General features: G+C 42.5%; 1 protein-coding gene across 2 annotated transcripts in view; it reads right to left on the bottom strand.

The window, feature by feature from the left end:
- il1rapl2 (interleukin 1 receptor accessory protein-like 2) overlaps positions 1–20,000 on the bottom strand; it is a 390,657-nt gene that overhangs the window by 145,246 nt on the left and 225,411 nt on the right. For both annotated transcript variants that reach the window (XM_070962120.1, XM_070962121.1), the window contains exons 3-4: positions 19,069–19,238; positions 17,174–17,277 (exon numbers count right to left, since the gene is read on the bottom strand). In XM_070962120.1, the coding sequence (XP_070818221.1) occupies positions 17,174–17,277; positions 19,069–19,238 (274 nt within the window). The remainder of the gene's footprint in view (positions 1–17,173; positions 17,278–19,068; positions 19,239–20,000) is intronic.

The raw sequence follows: 20,000 nt of genomic DNA, 5'->3' as shown, positions 1-20,000 counted from the left end.
GCTTTGATGGTATTGTTTTACACATTCATGTCAATAATGCACACTGAACTGAGATGAACTGAGAACGAGGGGGGAAAAAAGCTCCTTCTCTGGTTTCTCTCTGTGCTGTGTCCTTGTACATTTCCTCCCTCCCTCTGTTGTATCAGCCTCTGTCACGGTCTCTCCCTCTGCCTGTCCAACCCAGAAACCAGAAGCCGAACACTAAATGATAAAAACAGCGTCGATGTAAAGAAGAATGCATTATGCATATTTCACTATAAACATGACGATTCAATTAGACCACAATGCAAACGCTGTGTCAGAAGCATTTAGCGCATGCTGTGCGCCTCTTATGGATGCAAATTGTGTGTCTGTGTGTGGGAGTCTATTCATATCTGCTTCTGTGTGGAATACATTTAAATGCTTCAGTTAGTAAAATGGCCCTGAAGTAAGAGACACGACTTACTTAATGTGCTTCATGCTAGAACTGCACATCTTACTAAGCTGTTCTTAAATGACGAAGAGGTCTTTGCATGTAAAATAATGAAGTCATCTTGTTCATATATTTAAAGACGAGTAATTTTTCTACTGCCAGTTACCTGTAAGGCAAACAATGCCGAACTCTGAAGGCACCTTTGAGTATTGGAAGAAGAGCACACAGTCACTAAAACTGAATATCCAACATATTCAAGCTAACCTTAGCCTGATTAGATTCCTCCCACACCGAATTACAATAATGTTCGTGGCTTTGTTTGTGAGATTCTGAGACATATAGGAAATCACTAATTAAAGCGGAGGCAGATGGGCCAGAATGAAAGACAGTGCACATATCAAACAGGAAAATTGCATCCCAATCATCACCTGGATGTGCTGAACATCACAGCAGTTCCAGTGTGTTTACACCGAGTATCTGGGGTTGGAACTTTCCTTTAATTGGCTTCCTCCCAGAAGAACTTCAGTCAACTTTGGAAATCAAAGGTGTTTCAAATGAATTTATCATTTTCCTTGCCAACAGATGTATTTTCAGCATTACTCTCTGATTCCACCCTCCTCTGTGTGATCTGCCAGCAGACGTCTGATTAGCAATTTGTCCAGATAGAGCAGTCATGATTGTCCTGGATAGCGTAATGTGTCCAAATGCAAATTTCAGGCTCCAACCCTTTTTTGCTTTCTTGCCAAAAGTTAGATGAGAGGATCAATACCACTTTCATGACTGTATTCTGAATATGAGGCTGCAAAGCAGTGGCTACAGCTAGCTTGCCTTGATCCAAATCCTCCTTCCCCCTAAAGCTTTCTAGCAAACACGTGTTCAATCATAAAGAAACAAAGTGTAAAAACAACAAGCTGGGATTTTTTTTTTTTGTTTTTTGGTTGATATGTGCCAATAGCAGGACTTTAGAAAGTTGCTGCAGCCACCAAAGGCAGGCCAGCTGTTTCCACCTGTCCCCAGTTTCAATGCTAAGCTTAGCTAACTTGAAAAATGATATCAAATCCCTCAGGATAAAATCTGTTAATGGAACATCTCATTCCTTAAGACAGCTGCTAATGTGGATATCTGTCAAAAGGAAGGAGAAGGACACTGACTGCATGCAGCACAGGACTTTAATAAGCGGACAAGAAAATGGCTGTAAGAAACAGAAAAATGAGCGAAGCTCTTAAAAAGCTGAATAACAGAGTTAATACAGTGCTACAGATTAGTCTGTGCAAGGATGGCATTTATGGTTCATCTTGATCTTATTAGAGATGTGTTTGCATTTCATAGCCTCAGGCCATTTCATTCTCATGAGGCATGCACATTTACAGGCCAACAAAGCAGTGTTAACACTGGTGTTTATCCTGATTTTCAGACACATGTCAAGATTATTGACAGTCTAATCTGTTTTCAAAAACTTTACTGTGTCTAGGCTTGCTACTATTGGTGGGAAACAAAGTCTTGTAATTGAGAGATAAGTCATGATATTGTGCATACGCATGCGTGCGCGTGCGCACACACACACACACACACACACACGCACACACGCACACACACACACACACACACACACACACACACACACACACACGAAAAGATGTCAGCCTGCGGGGCCTGCAGAAATATTAAAGGTCCATTCATTCAGTTAGCAAACAAAGGGGCTGCTTGTTAGGGCTTTAAGGCTCAGAGCCCTGATATTACAAGAGGTGACATTAGTGTGGTTTGAATTGTTCAGTACTGCACTCTGCATGAACTTCCTATTATTAAAAGAAAGGTTCAATACTTTGGGCTTACTTGCTTTCTTGTCGAGGTTTAGACGAGAAGATTGATACTACTCGTTTTTATATGGTAAAAATGAAAGTACAGCCACTCGCTGTAAAAAGTGTGATTTTAGGAACTGTTTTCCCCTGTTTGACCTTTATGCTAAGCTATGTTGAGTGGCTGCTTGCTGTAGCTTCATTATTAGCAGGCTGACATGACAGTATGTTTTTTTCCTAAAATGTCGAACTGGTCCTTTAAACCTCCTTCATATAGCCTGCTGTAAAGGGTTAACAATACATATCAGGCATGTTCTTCTGCTCAAATACAACACATTTGCATGTTATTAAATTGTTGTGAAATGAAGTCTTGTGACAACTTCTGGTTTTCTGGGTGTGTGTCCTTTGCTGCTCTGCTCTGGTAACAAACCTGTTTTGGCAAACATACCTTACAAATAAATTGGGCCTGACTTGACAATTTAATGCCAGTAAAAGCTGTCCACTAAAGTTACCTCCTGTCCTCCTGGAAATGAATGAGGTGAAGGAAGAGATTTAGAAGGTGAAAGGAAAGATTTGTGGATGCCGTTGTGTGCCGAATGCGAGTGGCTGACATTCATAACCCTTTTGTTATCAGCAAGTTTCTATGTTCGGCCTAAACTGTGTGTGTGTGTGTGTGTGTGTGTGTGTGTGTGTGTGTGTGTGTGTGTGGGGTGGGGGGTGGGGGGGGGGTCTGCTTGTGTGGCTTGTTATTTTGTAACATGGCTAAGAAAGGGTACAGTTGGTTGCCTTTATTTGCATTTGCAGTTATGAATAAAACATTGGATCTCACTCTTACTGCCGTGTGTATGCTCATGAGTCTATGTGCATCTATTAACACAAATGAGGAATGTGTTGCCATGTTGAAACAGATGCCAGGTGTGAGGAAAAACACATCTTTCAGTGAAACTGGCAACACAACTGATAAATCAACTGAAAAGGAGGAAGAAAATAAAGCCACTTAAATTCACATTACACGCTGTGAAATTGAAATCACAATTTTCAGCTTCAAAACTATACGACAAATTCTGCACTCGAATTTATTCCAGTCTACTAACAGGATTAGGTCTCCTCTCATTCTCTGAGTCTTCATCTCAATAATTCATGTTCAAGTTGAAAGTACTGTTTGAGGCTATCATATTGGCACGCAGAGCTATGATGATAAAGGGGCTCTAATAATTTTTTCATCATTACACTGATCATAATTTGATGGGGTCGCTCTGCATCCGTTACACTGTCTAAAATCACTTCCAAAGTGTCCTCAAGCAGCGCAGCATCACTTCTACACCTCCAGGTGCTCTGTACTGTGGCTTGACCATTAATAATTCAAATTTGTGTAGTGTGTGTGTGTGCATGTGTGTTTGTGTGGGAGCGCTCTCCAAAAAACACAAATTCCAATTACCTAAAATGCAAAATGAGGCATAAATTAATCTCCAAATCAACTTGTAATCCACCATATCCTCCCCGTCAATAAATCAAGCACACCCTCCCTGCAATTACCCTCCTATGATCAGGGCAGGCAGCTGGAGGGTGCGTTGAATTATGGCGTTAATAGAGGGGGATGTATCCTAGCCAGCAGGCATCGTGTTTATACCTGGACGGAGCTGCAGATTAATTTGACTATCAATCTAACTAACAGGCAGGGAGAGAGAGAGGGAGAGCGAGCGAGCGAGCGAGCGAGCGAGAGAGAGCAGGTACCCATACATGCTGAGACATTCACACACACAAGCACATACACATCTCTGTGCCTGTAGTATCTGAACGCATGCTTATGCATAAGGATGTATGTGTTAGCACACAGGCTGTATTATGTTACTTCCTGGTTTTCCACTAAGTGGCAACAATTAATATGATTTTTATCAGTGGAATGTTATTGATACACCACATGAACAGGGCGGCGCAGCGGTTCACACTGCTGCCTCGCAGCAAAGCCAGGGCCTTGTTGTGTGGAGTGTGCATTTTCTCGCCATGCCTGTGTGGGTTTTCTGCAGGTGCTCCTGCGGTGTCTACCACAGATCACAGACATGCAGGTTAATTGGTGACTCTAAATTGCCTATAGATGTAAATGTGAGTGTGAGTATTGTCTGTCTCTGTGTGTGCCAACCCTGCCAGTGACTGTCCAGGATGTACCCTGCTCTTTTCTCAGTGTCAGCTGGGATTGGCTCCAACCCAGCAACCAGGTTCAGCCAATGGAAACACATTCACTATTTTCAAGTCGCAGCTACTAGACAACAGTGTTCAGCAACAGTGGGTGCAACTGTGAATCATTTTACAATGATTACAAAAGCCCTAAACAAACCAAACTAAACAAACAAACATGAAACACCTAAACTGCATCAAAATGCACCAGAACTTAAAAAAAATCATTTCAGCTTTTGACAACTGGAGTTACTTAAGACAACACACACAAACCAAACAGCTCACACACACTCTCAGAGTGAAACACACACTCAGCATAACTCACCGACACATGAAAATTGCTCACTGCTACAGTCACCCTGCTCAGTGTTTGTTCCAGGTCAGGTCAGTGTGTGTAGTGTGTGTGTGTAGTGTGTAAGTAAATCTACAACTGATGTACACTGCATGTGCACTGCATAAAAGGGCAGATCCATGCATGAGTGTGTGCATGTTCCACTTGAGTGCTAATATATCCTTACGTGTGAGGCCTGCGACCTCAACCTGTGAAGCAAAGATCGATATGTGTCACGACTGATAAGCAACAACTTTACCTGAGTCCCAGTGGACTCTTCAGAACACAGACACGGACTTGAATGATCCCTTCATCTACATATATTATATCTTTCATCATTCACTCTTTCTTTTCTCTTTTAATTTTTTGAGTACTGGCTGTTGCACAGCTTTCAGGCCACAAGAATTGGATGTGGAAGTAACATTATGTTTCATTAACCTCCCAAAAGAAAAGCTGATAATATATGAAATCAACAAGTGGTTTATTTTACTTCCTGTGATAACTTGTTGATGCTTCGTGTGTACATAGTACACAATGAAAGTACTTAAATCAAAATGTGAAACAAGCAGGCACTAAAAGTTGTGTAACTGTCATTATTAAGTCCACAGGTAGGAAGACATAACATTCACAGGCTAACAGGGACTGAATCCGTATGCTCTGGCATTCAGGCCATTCATGGCATTCCATTCCTTCCATTTATATAGCCAGCAGTTAGTTTGGCAACAAATAAAAGCAGAGTAGATGGAAGAAAGCGAGAGCCAATGTCAGACTACACATTCTAAGATAATGGCTATTTCTTGGTGCAGTGCATACTGGCACAGTATGCACTACTACTGAGCTCACAAAAGTGTATGTAGAACAAATGTGTTTGTTGGGCAAACACTACTGTCTCTGCACAATAGATGTATAATGTGAATCATTACATTATAGGGTGAAGACTTAAGGTTAGGGTTAGGCAAGTCATGGTCATGCTTACGGTCAGGGTAAGTCTCCAGGAAATGAATCGAAGTCTATGTAATGTCCCCAAAACTGATGAAAACCTAACGTGTGTGTCTGTGTGAGTGTGCATTCGTTACATCTGTGTATTACTGAGTGCATTCACCCCCGGCCTGTATTTGAACTGAAGTCCTGCAAACTTGATTTTCTGTGAACTGTGAAAAATGCTTGCGTTGGACAAGTTCATGCACTTTTTTGTATATTTATGTGGACGTGTGCACTTTATGTCCTCCAGCAAAGTCAGCACTGGGCACTGACTACTGTGTTAATTAAAGCTTTGCTAAACATCAAAGTAGATAAAAGAATATTTGCCAGCCAACAAGCTGACTGACTGCTAAGGACTAGACACACCTTTTACTAATTGACATGACAACAAAGCATTCAACTTGTGGATTTTGATCCTCGTCTGGAACCGAGAATACTTCTGACTTCACCAGTGACTGAGCTCGATGCGATTCACAAAATTCAATTTCAAAAATGTCATTTCCTATGCACTTATGTTTTACTTCATGCACCCGCTGTACTTGTGCAGGGTGGAACATGCAACTGAGTGCTGCGGCACTAATTCTTGAAGGCTTGGATTGCACTGACTTTTGTATGGTGACAGGAATATAAACCAAGCTAATAATCATAAATGTAGACTATTATTGGGTAAAAATCCATGAATGGATCATTTCAATATAAATGTATGCTAGTTCAAGAGGTCTAAGTATGACCACTATGGCTTTAATGAGTGAGTACGAAGATCTGCGTCTTCCTGAAGGACACTTAGGGCTGTAGATGTTGAGAGGATCAAACTACCGTCTTGGCTTCAGAGAGCAGCCAGTCTAACAGTAGACCACTGACACACAGGGTGCTTGGTTTTCACATGTACTCCTCTGTCCTCCCTCCTCCTCTGTCTTAGTCCTTCCCTCCATATCTCTACCAAGCCAGATCATAATTCAGAGGAACTTAAAACCCCTTGAACATCAAAGTGTGAAAACCAAGGCCTACTTTTTTCTTCTTTTTTTTTCAAGAGTGGCGAGGGCAGCAGGCATTGGCTCAAGTTGGCATGCACTGGCACATGTTGGCCCACATTGGCAAGAGTGGTACCGACACAATGTCTGCCAAGTCATAGAGGACTGCCAAAGCAACTTCAAATGACCGCTCTCTCCTTCTCCGCTCCTATTTCGCTCTCCACTGCTCCCTGGTTTACTCTCCTACTACCATTGTCTGTTTCTCTTCCACTCTCTCTCCCTTTCTCTTTATCTCTCTGTCTCTTTCTACCCGCTGTCTTTATCTCCTGCTCCGAGTCTGTTAATCTGATGAAGCGAAAGGTTAAACATTTGGCTGGCATTAGAAAACACCCTTGTGACGACTATGTGTGTCTTTCTTGTGTGTAAGCATCCACCAAGAGTAGATTTATCCTCTAATGCAAAGAGGGACAGGTGGTTCAGCTTACTAGAAATACCTCAGGGGAGTAGCTGAGGCAGAAAGACAGGGAGGGGAATAATAGGAAATGACAATTCAGTCATTAATTTGACTTCATTAACAGACGCAAATAGCTGAAACTGCTCCACGTAATGTGACTGCAGAACGCTCCCAGGAGTTCAGTGGACAAACAGCAGTAGGCAGCCACCAAAGAGCCATGCAACCATTCACCAAGTCATCAGCAGCAATTCGCCACATCTAAACAAAGTTGGTGGTTTGTGCAGCAAAATTAATGAGCATTTTCTGATGAGCTAAGGTTTGGCTAAGGTTCAGTTTGGGTAAGGTTTGAGAGAGATGGTAGTGAAGATGAAAAGAAACCAATGTTGGCTGTTAATAAGAGACCAGATGCAAACTCTGGCCTCAGGTATAAAAGTCAGGCAGTTTTTATGCTAAACCAGCCACCCTGAACTCCTCTCTGAGGGTTTTTCCAAAGGTATAACCATGTCCCTCTGCTTCTGCTTTTGTACTTAAGAGAGGCATATGCATCTTTATGACCAGAGAGTTCAACCCTGCCTCCTTAATGTTATGTTTATGCAATTTCAGTCAGAAGTTCACAGACAATGTAAAATGTCAGTAAACTGTTCGCTGACAAAGTCTTCCACTTGTTGTTCTACACTATCCATGCTTGCAATACAATGTACCAACTAACGCATGATTAAATCAGGTACTCTCAGCAGCTGCTTAAAGTTAGGGAAAGATCAAGAATTTGGTTTAATATGGAAAAGTCTAGAGTGACTTCTTAGTACACCCAACATCTGGCCCCACCACCTACATATGACTTGCATTCAGCACTAAAATGAAGCAATCCCTCCATTTGGAAAAACATCATCTGTGAACTTAATCCAATCAGCAATTATATTTCCCACCACAACCTAATTGGGAAAAATAATTATATGTATAGTTTACCTGAAAATAAACAACAACATAGTCATCAACGATATTACTGTGGAATGACTCTGCTCATTGTGTTGAACGTAATGAACTGCCAAGGAGACAAAAAGTCTGAAAACTGCCCATCTCCAAAGTAGCAATAATATGCTAAGTGGTTTATGAGAGCTAACTGGTCAGCCAATGAGTGTATCCAACCAGCCAAACAACCAATTTAATAGTCAACCATGCAGTCAGACATCCACAAAAAAACACCACCTTGTCAATCACTCCCCAACAGCAAGCGAGTTAGCCAATCTGCCCGTCTCCATGCCAACAAACCAAACAACCAGCGACTCCACCAAGCCAAGCGTCCTGCCAAGATGTCACCAGATGAAACAACCACACACCCACCCAGTTGGTCTGTCAGCAATCCAATTGAAAAACACTATCCCAGAGGCCAGCCATTTTTTCACTCAGTCATTTTCCCACACAGCGAATGTTATGTTTCCATCGAATGCGATGTGTTGAAGTGAGGAACGTGCAAAGCCATGGGCATGACATCTCTGATCTCACGCTAACTTCACTGTCTAACACTCATTACCTTGTTCTCTCTGAGTCCTTTTCTATAAGGCTGTCCTCGGTCCTTCTCGTTCTTTTTTTCTGTGTATGCGTGTCCCCATCTACCTTTTGATTCTCTTTCTGCCCTACTCTCAGATAGAGTGTTGCAGGATGGGGATTTGGTGCAAAGTCTTTCTCACAGCGCTAGAGCTTCAAAAGTAAACTGAGATCTCTCACTGTGAGTATCAATTCCTTTCAGAGTAACGTTTTGTGTGTGTGTGCATGTGTGTGTGTGTGTGTGTGTGTGTGTGTGTGTGTGTGTGTGTGTGTGTGTGTGTGTGTACTGGTGTCTAAATCATAGTGGGTATATGGAGGGTCTCGGGTAGTCTAAGCATGCCCTCTCCCCCTACTGAGGTCCTTATACCTGCAGGGAAAATGGATTTTTGCTTTTCTTTTCCCCTCCATTCATTCCTCCATGTCTGTCACCACCACCCCTTTCATCTATCTGAGCAATTCAACCTTCTTTCTCATCAGCTTCCCTCTGTTTTTCTCCTCGTCTATTACCCTTTGTCCCATCCCTCCAATTTAAATACTTTCTCCTTGACTCTCTCTTTACCCTCTCCTCTTTCTCTCTCTTTCCCACCCACCTGCTTTCATTTCTTTCTCTTTCTCCCAGAGCACATCTCTCTTCCTCTGTACCGTGTGTCTCAGACAATGTTATTTTCCAGTTATTGTCTCCTGAGAGGGAATGTCACTCTACTTTTAATGCTTGTTCACCTTTGGTTTACAATGCCTCTAGGTTGTCCCCCTTTCCAGCTTATACAAACCCACACATTACAACAGACACTGGGGATCTGCAGTGTTTTGAAAACAAGCAGGTGAAAGACAGATTCCAGCATCCCATATGAAACTTGAAGGGCACTCAGAGAGCGAACACCCCCGTCAAGGCCAACAGTCCACTCTTCAAAGATAAGCAAATCAGACGGCTGTGGCTCAGGTGCAGATTGCCTACAGATCACATGGTTGGGGGTTCGATCCCCACCCTCTCCCGTTCACATGTTAAAGTATCCTTAGGCAAGACACTGATCCACGGGTTGCTCCCCAGCCACTGGGGATGTATAAGCCCGTGCAATCCTAATTGCCCGTCCCAAGCCCGAACATTTATGGAGGGTTGCCTCAGGAGGGGCACGCAAAATGAAATATGCATATCATAACAATTAGGTGGGGCCCGGTTTGCCTGTGAGATCCAATGATCCGCTGTGGCGACCACTAATGGGGAGCCGCCCAAAGAAGAGACTAGAATTATGTCAAATTGTGCCTTGCTGAAGCCTCATTGTGTCAGCTGAGCATTTATTATGCACTTCCTAAATTGGAAAGATTTCACATACTGAGCATACATTTGTGAAAACCAGAAAACACCTTTTTATTGTGTACATATGTACACATATCAAATGCTGAGATTGACCTAACATCATGAATATAGCATTCACAAGGAGGAAATTACTTCTACTACTGTATATGTGTACAATAAGCTACCCCAGAGAATTACTGGTACCCTGGTTGGGCACTACGTTCAAATTTTCTACAACCACTGATTGATGATTGATGATGATGATCCTTGTCCCACTCTACACCCTTCCACCAAGTTTCATAAAAATCAGGCCGGTAATTTTCCGGTTATCCTGCTGACAGACAGACTACCACACCAACAAACAAATGGAACTGACAACATGACCTCCTTGGCAGAGGTAATGAAGCACAGACTTCACAGGATCGGAGGCAGCAATATGCCCTGCAGCATTGTATTCTACAGAAAGTCATTAAAAGAAGATGAAAAACAAATTTTTACAGCCACGACCATAAACAAGTCAGAATGGTTTCACCAGGAGTCATCATGTGTTTTCTACAGAAGATAATCGCACAGGATCATTATATTTGAAAAAGGAGCTCTTAATGGATCTTGCTCCATCATCATCATCTGTCCTCTTCTATGTGCTTCTGCAAGTGTCTGAATACAAGGCAGGCACCGTGATCACAGATCAAAACTGTCATATATTGGAGCTCTTAGACAGCACCTATTCACTGAAAGATGATGCCTTTAGCAAAACCAGCAAGATTTTGAGATTTGAATTCATGAAAACTAATGGATTGTTAAATGCAGAGCCCTTGGGAACAATGCAAGACCTGCAAATGACACCAGGAACATTTAAAGGATTTGAAAATGTTGCACTGTGGCTTCCCGAGTGGTTGTTAAAGCAAACGTACAAAAAACAACAGCAAAGCATGCTGACACACTCCACCCAATGATCCAACTCATGGCCACTGAGGAGAGAAAAAGGTTGCGGACACAGCTTTTATATGTCAAACTTGTTCATGAACAGTTTATTTACACATTTAGCAGATATTGAGGAAAATTTGGAGTCATGGTTCTGGAAGCCGATGAATGTAAGTCCAATATTCACTCCTGTCCTAAAATTCATGAGGTGATCATTCTCTGTAGGTTTATCACCAGAACCAACACCTTTCTCATTATGAGATTGTTTTCACATTGACGCCTGATACGCTGTTATAAAAGACATCACTACATAGAAAGACGATGTTCTCATTCATCATCCTGCCTACAAACCTCTGATTGGTTGAATGTTTGTCCAACCTGGGAAAAACAGCCATCAGTGAGCTCAACAGCACATTGGTTGGAGCAATTTGGGGATGCAGGCAGTGTCTGAGAGGACTGAAACCAACCTACACATTATTCCTTTAAACTAGAATCTATGAGCTTCATCAAATGTGTTGATGTTTTTGGATAGCGTTCAACAGCAGTTAAATCTGCCACTGAGACAGACACTCACATTAGTCTTCATTTAGACTGACATCCTTGGTTGCAACAAAGTGACGGCAGGATGTGTGAGTGCTTCAGGGTCTTGTCGGTGACCTCGGTGAGAATGGGACATATCATTCTCCAGCAGCTCCAAAGCTTCTGGGCAGACCCAGGGCATACTGCATGAATTAAAGGAGCCTGGGAGTCTTTGTAGAGGTCACGAAAAGGATCAGTGCTGAGTGTGAATGGCAATCATTTTGCCTTGGGCCAGCAAAGTTCTATGCTGTATTTAAGAATTCAGCTGGGATTTTCAGCCTTACAACAAGACAAAACAACAAGTAGCTCTCATATTCTGTTTTCCTTCATGGCATTTGTTTTGTGCCTCACAGTGGGAATGACTCCTGTGTGAACTCATCAGGAGATTACCAGCCAGCACTGTCTGGACACATTGGCGGAGAGAGAAGAGACCTTCCCACTTTAAACTGGACTATCACCACACCAGACATCATTCAAAAACTTTTTTATTATTACAACTGTGTAACTGGGCCCTAGCATGGGTCACACCTTAAGAGTTTGATGCAAGCCCAAGTTTGTCCAAGTTGTTTGAAATATACTGAAAAAAAAACTGGGAAGTTAGCATGACAAAGATGATGGTGAATGGATAGATGGATGGATTGAGTGGATGAAGGATACAGATGAATAGATGGATAAGTAACAGGTAAGTGAATACACAGCAGGGTGTTAAGACCAATACAGACAGGTTTCAATTTTCAGTAAAGCAAGGATGTTGTGATACCATGTATATGGACATTTGCACTATTTAGAAGAAAAGTAAATTGCTGTAAATCACTAAAATAACTGCTGATGTAAAACTGACATGTATCCTTGTATTTCTTCAACTTTTTTGTTTAGTATAAAGTCGTGCTGTCAAAAATATCGCGTTAATAATGCGATAACGCAAATCAATTTTAAGGCCGTCATTTTTTTTATCGTGAGATTAACACTCTTTGTGATCTAGTGAACTTGTAGTTTTTTATAAGCTGTGGCCACTGCTAGTAACGTAAGAAAAACTACAGGATCCGATTGTAAACTGGAAACAAAGAAAGGAAAGGATGTGCGCCCCATGCACATGTTTGGTCTTGTCTGCTTGCTCGCTGTAAAAGAGTAGGTTACCGGTTTGTGTGGATGTCAAACACGAAACGCCGAAATGGATGCAAACAAGATTCTGAATGGAAAGTTTAGTTTCAAAAAGTTGCCGGATGGGTCGACTGACAAGACCAAAGTTATCTGTGTGTATTGTCGGTGTGAACTGAATTATCACCGCAGCACATCCAGTCTGAAATACCACTTGATGGCCAAACACACGGCGAATGCAAATTCTCTGCCGCCTCCTTGTCAAAACCAGGTGACAATGGATGGCTTTGGACAGAGGCATATGGATACCACAACTAAGAACAAGCTTGATGCAGCCATAGCCAAGTAATGTTGATTCTCTCTGGAGAGAAATAAGAGGCTGGGATGATAAGCCTCTGGTGAATAAACAGAAGAGCATTATAGTCTGACTGCTTGTATGTTCAAAGGAAACTTAAGAAAGGAAAGTTTCAGCCATGGTTTAACTGCACTATAGGCTGAGTCCTAGTTTACAATGATGTGACCTTTGTAACTTTATCTTGTATCACCCTGTTTTGATCCCTTCGAAAGGGTTGTTGAAGGGGCTTTTTTGTATTTATTTTTTGTCATCTGATTATTGACAGTGTTAAATTGTGTGAGATTTGATTCATTCAAATGTGAATGACTGCTCAAAGTGAGAATGTTAGTGTGAAATATAACACTACACATTGTTGTTTTCAATTAAAAAACATTTGCACAAAGCAAGCCTATTCACTTTTCCATGTTGATAACAGTATTAGAATGATAATTCAAGGGACATTTCAAATGCATAAAAATGTGCAATTAATTTGCGATCAATCGCGAGTTAACTATGACATTCATGAGATTAATGGCAATTAAATATTTTAATCGATTGACAGCACTAGTATATACAGTAGCACACATTGATACACATCTGTCAGCTCTGGCTGGCGAACATAACACATGTATTTCCTTCCTTCCATTCTGTCCTGAGGTATAAACTTTGTGATTTGAGCAGTCTGTGGCACAAAAACAACTTTTCATGTTAATATCCAAATAAGCTGTCAGTCAGTGAGGCTTGTTTTGTACCCCCTGTATGTCTTACAAAGACATCACTTGGAGACCCACATATAGCCAAACAGTGATATAATGAGACAGATTGAAGACTCAACAGCCTCCTTGGCCATCCTGATGTCGCTGTTCCACTGTCCAATATGTGGTTTGTGTCTACACTTGTTTTTCCTATAATTCACTGTTGATGACTGTCACCAAAACAAACCATTTATAGTGATTTGCAAAATGTGTGAGCAGCATGGGTGTCAAGGTGAAACACCACACCAATTCCTGGAAAGTTGACACATTCTAGAGAAGATTCATTGTTGAACCTTGGCAGCATATGGAGATAAATGAAGCATCAAACTGCACATAGAAACAATTTTTATATCAGATTACGCCCTTTGTATCTATCTAAGGCAGGCTGTGCTGCAACTGAGATAAATCTGATGTGTTCATTGTCCCTGCATCAGCCCGATTTCACCTCATGTCAGTCATGTCAGGTGGAAATGTGAAACTAATCCTGAAAAATTTGCTTTTATCTCAAGGTGCAGTTGGGGGATATACAGGGCAGCATATGAAGGTTTCCTAATAATAACAGCAACAATATATATCAGATCAAGGGTAATAAATACATATATTCTCCCATAGGCTTTCCAGTTGGTAGCGCCCTACGAGGACTCAAGGTGCTGTGCCTCTATGTGTGCGTGTGTTAATAAGAGACCCTGAGACAATGACAGACACCAAGCCCTAATTAGGTTGTCATGCTGAGAGAGCGAGGGAGAGACAGAAAGAGAGGGAGAGAGAGCTTATTAAGGAGGATAGGTGTCAAGCTCTGGCAGGAAAAGGAGGTGGGAGGAGAGCAGGGGGGGGGGGGGGTGATGAGGGGAGGTAAAGAGAATCGGGTGCAGACAGGGAGAAGCAGGAGGAGCGGGAGAGTGAGAAGGGGTGGACAACGGGAGAGGAGCAGGAAGCCAACGAAGAAAAACAGGAGACGCAGGAGAAAGCGGCGGCAGCTGGTGAGATGAAGGGAGATCAGATCAGGAGTGGGAGGGAGGAGGCGATGGAGGAAAGGCGCAAAGGGAAAGAAACAGGAGACAGCGAAGGTGGCAAAGGTACCGGCGGCAGAGGAGGAGGACATGCAGGATCAAGTGGAGAGGGGAGATGGTGATTTATGGCACACAGCAAGAGGAGAGCTGTTCCTCGAGTGCTGCCTGTGTGTAGAGTTTCAAAAGCACACGATGGAAGGAGTGAAGCAAAGATGGGAAATCACTTCAAGTAGGGTTATCTCCCCCTGGTTAAAGAATACTTCTGGTTAATCCATTTCTAGTTTTAGCTATCACTCCTATCAGCCATGATGACATATTCACCATGAAACTGCTGAGATTTAGGAAAATGGCCGGTGCTGTTGTCTGCAAACGGACAATTTAGCATGATTAGCATGATCTAAACTCGCATGAATCACAAAGTGAGCACATTGAGAAGCGCTGAAGGTGAAGCTGAATCAAGTCATTCTGTAAACAAGGAGTGTTGTTTCCGCAGGACAGATTGGGGTTTGATTTATCTTCCAAAATCTGGAGGCTGCGTGACTTAAATGATGTGTTTGATTGAGCAGTCGCTTGTGTTGTCCTGCCAATCAGACTTACGTAAGACATCTCAGCAATTACACCATGTGATTCCTCTGAGAAATAACGACAACAGTTTGCCCTCCTTCACATCAGGTCCAATAACTCACTTCTTGCAGGGCTTTCAACCACCTCACGGCTTTCCTCAGCACTTCACCCAGTTGCTATGAAGATAGCTTACTTGCCATCACATATCGCACACATTTTTGTTATTTTTGTTATTTTTGTTATCACCTGACTGAAGTCACACATGATGACAGCTGAGCAATCTCAGTGATAAATGACAAAACTGCATCCACTGATGAAAATCTGCTTTAAAGTTCAGGAAAGAGAATCTTCAATACCTTTTTTATCTTTTATCAAAAGATGCAATTTATAGTGAAACTGAAATATCGTTTCTCAAGAGGCAACATCCTCTACAACTGGCAGGGAAAGGATTTGTGGGACAATGTAGTCGTAATTTTGAGAAATGCTCGTCCTGCCAGAGGCACAGTGAGTTCCACCGAGGTGTTAAATGAGTTTATTTTCTCCAACTGGATAAAAGTGAAAGGGGACATCGAGACCCCCCTAAAGCAAATCAAATCAAAATAAACTGGAATTCATCAGAAATCATTTCAAATGCCTGTCTGAAAAATAAAGACATAAATCAGCCAGGATGAAAAACAGCTGAATTTTCCTTTAAGTCTATTTGTTGGATTAAAACAACAAAAGTCATGATCGCAGGTTACTCAAAAGTAAGCAGGAATAAGCTCTTCCCTGTGGATACTGGCTGACTGTAGGCAAAATATTTACTTTTCAAAGATTTACAAGAGCGCATATTTTAACTCAGTTCATTATACACACACGCATGCACGCACACACACACACACCATTCACTAGCAGGTAAACAAGACTCTAAGCCTTGTTCTAGGCTACAAAGCCAACTAATACACACAAGTCAGTACCTCACCACCCCTACTGTCGTATCAAACAAACTGTTACACACACACACACACACACACACACACACACACACACACACACACACACACACACACACACACACACACACATACACACATACACACACACACACGTATCCCTGAGGGGCCACAAAGGACTCAGGCCAAATTCTGCTGTGGTGCCAACAGCCATATTGTAAATATTCAATTTACTACACTGGCAGCAGTCCACAAAACTAGCAGGGCAAATATGCAGGACTCACACACCCACACACACACACTGGCACACACACCTGCAATGTCTGGACACAGGAGAAAAGTTTGAAATGGCGCGACTGAGTGAACGAAACAGCAGATATTCATGGGAAACATCTCAAAATTCTGATGATGAAACTGATGATACACCCCATCAGTGTTTTGGAATATTGATGACTGAGTGCAGGGGGCATTTTTTTTGCTCAAAATGGATAGTGCGCAGTTTTGAATAAACCCCCACGCTGGTTTTATTCAAACACTGTACACGCTGCTGCTTTTTGCCACTGCAATGTAAATGGGCCACCCGGGTGGAGACAGAACACTCAGAGTCAGAAATCTATTCCAAGACTGTTCCCATGTGATGAAATCAACAATACCGAAGCAGCTCCAGGAGCACTGCTGCATGGCAGAGTTGGGCCAAAAATATTTTGTTTGCATGCTGCTAAGATCCTTGCTGTGTTTATGTAGTCTTAAGAAGCTGATGCAGTGTGGCTGGAAGTGAAACTTCAAAATAACGTCTGTGTTTCGCTCGGTGTACTTTGACCTCGCTTCCATCTGGGGAGAGGATCAGCATTTATGTGATATTCACAATGTGTTATTGACAAAGCGCCAAGCAGGAGCAGAAATACTCCTAAACTGTGCTTCCTCAGAGAATCTGGGCAAATCCTGTTTTCAGCCATTTTATTCCAAGGTTGACTCATGACAGTGTCGAGCAACTGGTCAAGCTGCGTGCTCAGGTTACCTTAGCACACAGGTGTAGAATCCATTGTCTTCCATCTCAGCAGATCTGAACCAGATGGAGTCGTCTTCCTTGCTCAGCCTGTGGCCTGAGAAGATGATCGGCTCCTAGAGGACACCAGACAAAGTGAGAGCAATAATCAAAAAATAACTGTCACTTCAGTGTTTTAAGCAGAGATCAAGTATTAACATAGAAATAGAATTACAGTCACACAGAACAGAGGGCGTAACATTAAATGGAAAAGCAGCCAAGATGTATTAAGTAATATTGTTATCCACGGGACTCAGGTTTCAATGTAAATCTATGAGATGCACATTACATGCATCATCAGGTCTAAATGTAATCCTGTTAAATCCTGTTTCAGCATTCAGATAGAATCCACTGCTGGGAAACAGGGACACCGTTTTATTAAAGAACATGGAGGCCCAGTATGATTTATCAGTCCCTCTAGTTTCTGTGCATTGGCCATGACTCAAACTCTAGTGAGGCCAAAGGAGGGAACAGCCCCATTCTTGGTGTGGATCCCAATTACACACCCAGCACTGATACAATATGGACAATATACTGACCTTTACATTAGGCTGTTCTTGCTGGTAGTACGCCAAAATATACAAATAGCTCACAGTTTTATAGGAACAGGGAACTGAGCAGACTAGTTATGTCCTCAAAACCTGCTTAGCACTAGTACATGACTTAGATTTTTTGATACAAATCCCACTAATTTGCTCACTGGTTGTGATGGTGAACCCAGACAGATCAAGCCCCGAAATATTCTGCCATTCACAGACTGCCACTTTCATTTTATTTGATATGAGCTAAAATCATGACAGTATTCTCAGAGTCTAAATCTTCATTTTAATATTCAGACAGCCCTCACCCCAAAAATTATACCATAATATTTCTGTAATGCAGCTTCTGGCCACTGGCGGCAGCATCGACCACAAATCTACCGAGCAGCCATCTAACCTGAGAGCAAGGAGAGAGTATTGACGTTGAATGGAAGACACTTTGTCAGTCTCATTAAATCATGTTTTTTTGTTCCTTCCACCTCTTGTTCATTGGTCTAAATTTTTTAGCATTCCTCCATTAAAGCTGCAGTAGGTAACTTGTATAAAAGTAATTTTTCCCTATGCCCAGACAGCAGTACATGAAACATGTAATCTGTGAAAACGGCTCCACTGGTCCCACCTACTGTTCCTACTGCCATTCGCCCGACACAAAACAACCAATCACAGCCAGAGGAGTGTCTGAGGGAGTGTCTGACATCTGTCAATCACTACTCACACACGCTGTGACCCGCTCCCTCCCTCTGCTCATGCTGCCGGCTGCCGCTCAGTCAAACAGCTCTGTGAGCGGCGTCAGGAGGCTCGTGAAAGCTATGGCGGAGCAACGGTCACCCGCAAAGGAGAAACTGTCCATACCGCCGCTGCCAACAACAGCACATACGGCTAAGACAACAAATAACCATGAAGCTAATATGGTGATTGTTACAGTAACACTACGCAGCGCGTACGGTATGTTAGCGACTGTGATGTAGCGGCTGGGCAGAGTTAGCTTGTTTCCGATGCTAAGGCTAACGTTACTGGTTGTCCTGGCAGCCGCGCCGATGCTGCAGGGGGGAGGGGCTTGGAGGCAGGGCATGGGTGCAGTGGAGAGGGAGGGGGAGTGATGTAGACTTGTGTTAGTTCAAATTTTCAGGCTAAGTCTGCTCTCTTCATCTTACCTACTGCAGCTTTAATGAAGATTTATGAATCTATGGGTGACTGACGCAGTCCCTCGTGATGATGACAGTGATTGATCGGGGCTATTCTGTCTCATTAAAGATGGCATGGTTATGGTTTGAAAAATTCTGATTATTTAACTTTAAAAACATCAGCGATCATTCCGTGTGATCTCACCTCTGCGTCTCCTTTGTTCTTGTACCAGATGAGGCGCAGCTTGGCGTTGGTGGCCATGGTGTAGTTGGTTCGGATGTAGCTGTAGAACAAGGCACATTTCACCCGAACAGGCTCACCGGCCAGAACGTGGTACTCCTTCAGATCCACAGACCAGTCGATGCATCCATCCACTGCGAGGAGAGAGAAGAGAGACAGGAAGATGTTGAGAAGGTGGTGATAGATGCACAGTTTATAGGCCATTACACTGTGAACACACTCCAAATACAGGCCTGCAGGGGAGAAACACTGATGGAAACAGAGAACAGGGTGGGAGGAAAAACATGAACAATCATCAGAAACGCTTCTTTAAGACTTACTAGAAGATATGAAAGTATTCTTTTCATATAAAAATGCTTGACAGGGAGAAATAGTGAGCGAGAATGAGAGACAGACAGAAAAAGAGTGAGTGACAGGGAGATTGTTTTATCGTGTTTCTTTGGCAATATTGTTCTCCACATTCAGGGCAATAAAATGTTGAATATGAATGTGAGAAAGTGGGTGTGCATTGTCTAATGTGAGCATGACAGGAATTAAAAGTGGAGGGGTTGCAGTGGAACATCTGAAAGAAACGATCAAAAGGAACAAATCCATTTTCTATTCTTTATTTCAATCATGTGACCAAATGTTATCGTATCAATACATGACTGTAAACATACTGCCTGCCCTTATATGTGGCTTGACGCTGAAAGAGAGAGAAATAGCAAAACTTGTAGAACATTGGAGGGACGTGACAAGAGAGGTTCAGGGAAAGAGAAGAGGACGAGGAGGTTGAGAGCAGATGAAAAAGAGAGAAAAAAGCAGAGAGGAAGTGCGCGTCGGCGATGTCGGGGTGAGATCAGGTCAGCCGGAACGAACAGAAAACAAGTTGTAGATGGAAGACAAGTAGAGGCTGG

The sequence above is a fragment of the Chaetodon trifascialis genome, chromosome 5 (genome assembly GCF_039877785.1).
Source record: "Chaetodon trifascialis isolate fChaTrf1 chromosome 5, fChaTrf1.hap1, whole genome shotgun sequence".
NCBI classification, from domain to species: domain Eukaryota; kingdom Metazoa; phylum Chordata; class Actinopteri; order Chaetodontiformes; family Chaetodontidae; genus Chaetodon; species Chaetodon trifascialis.
The sequence above is the reverse complement of the archived record's forward strand: the minus strand, read 5'-3'. Positions and strand labels throughout refer to the sequence as shown.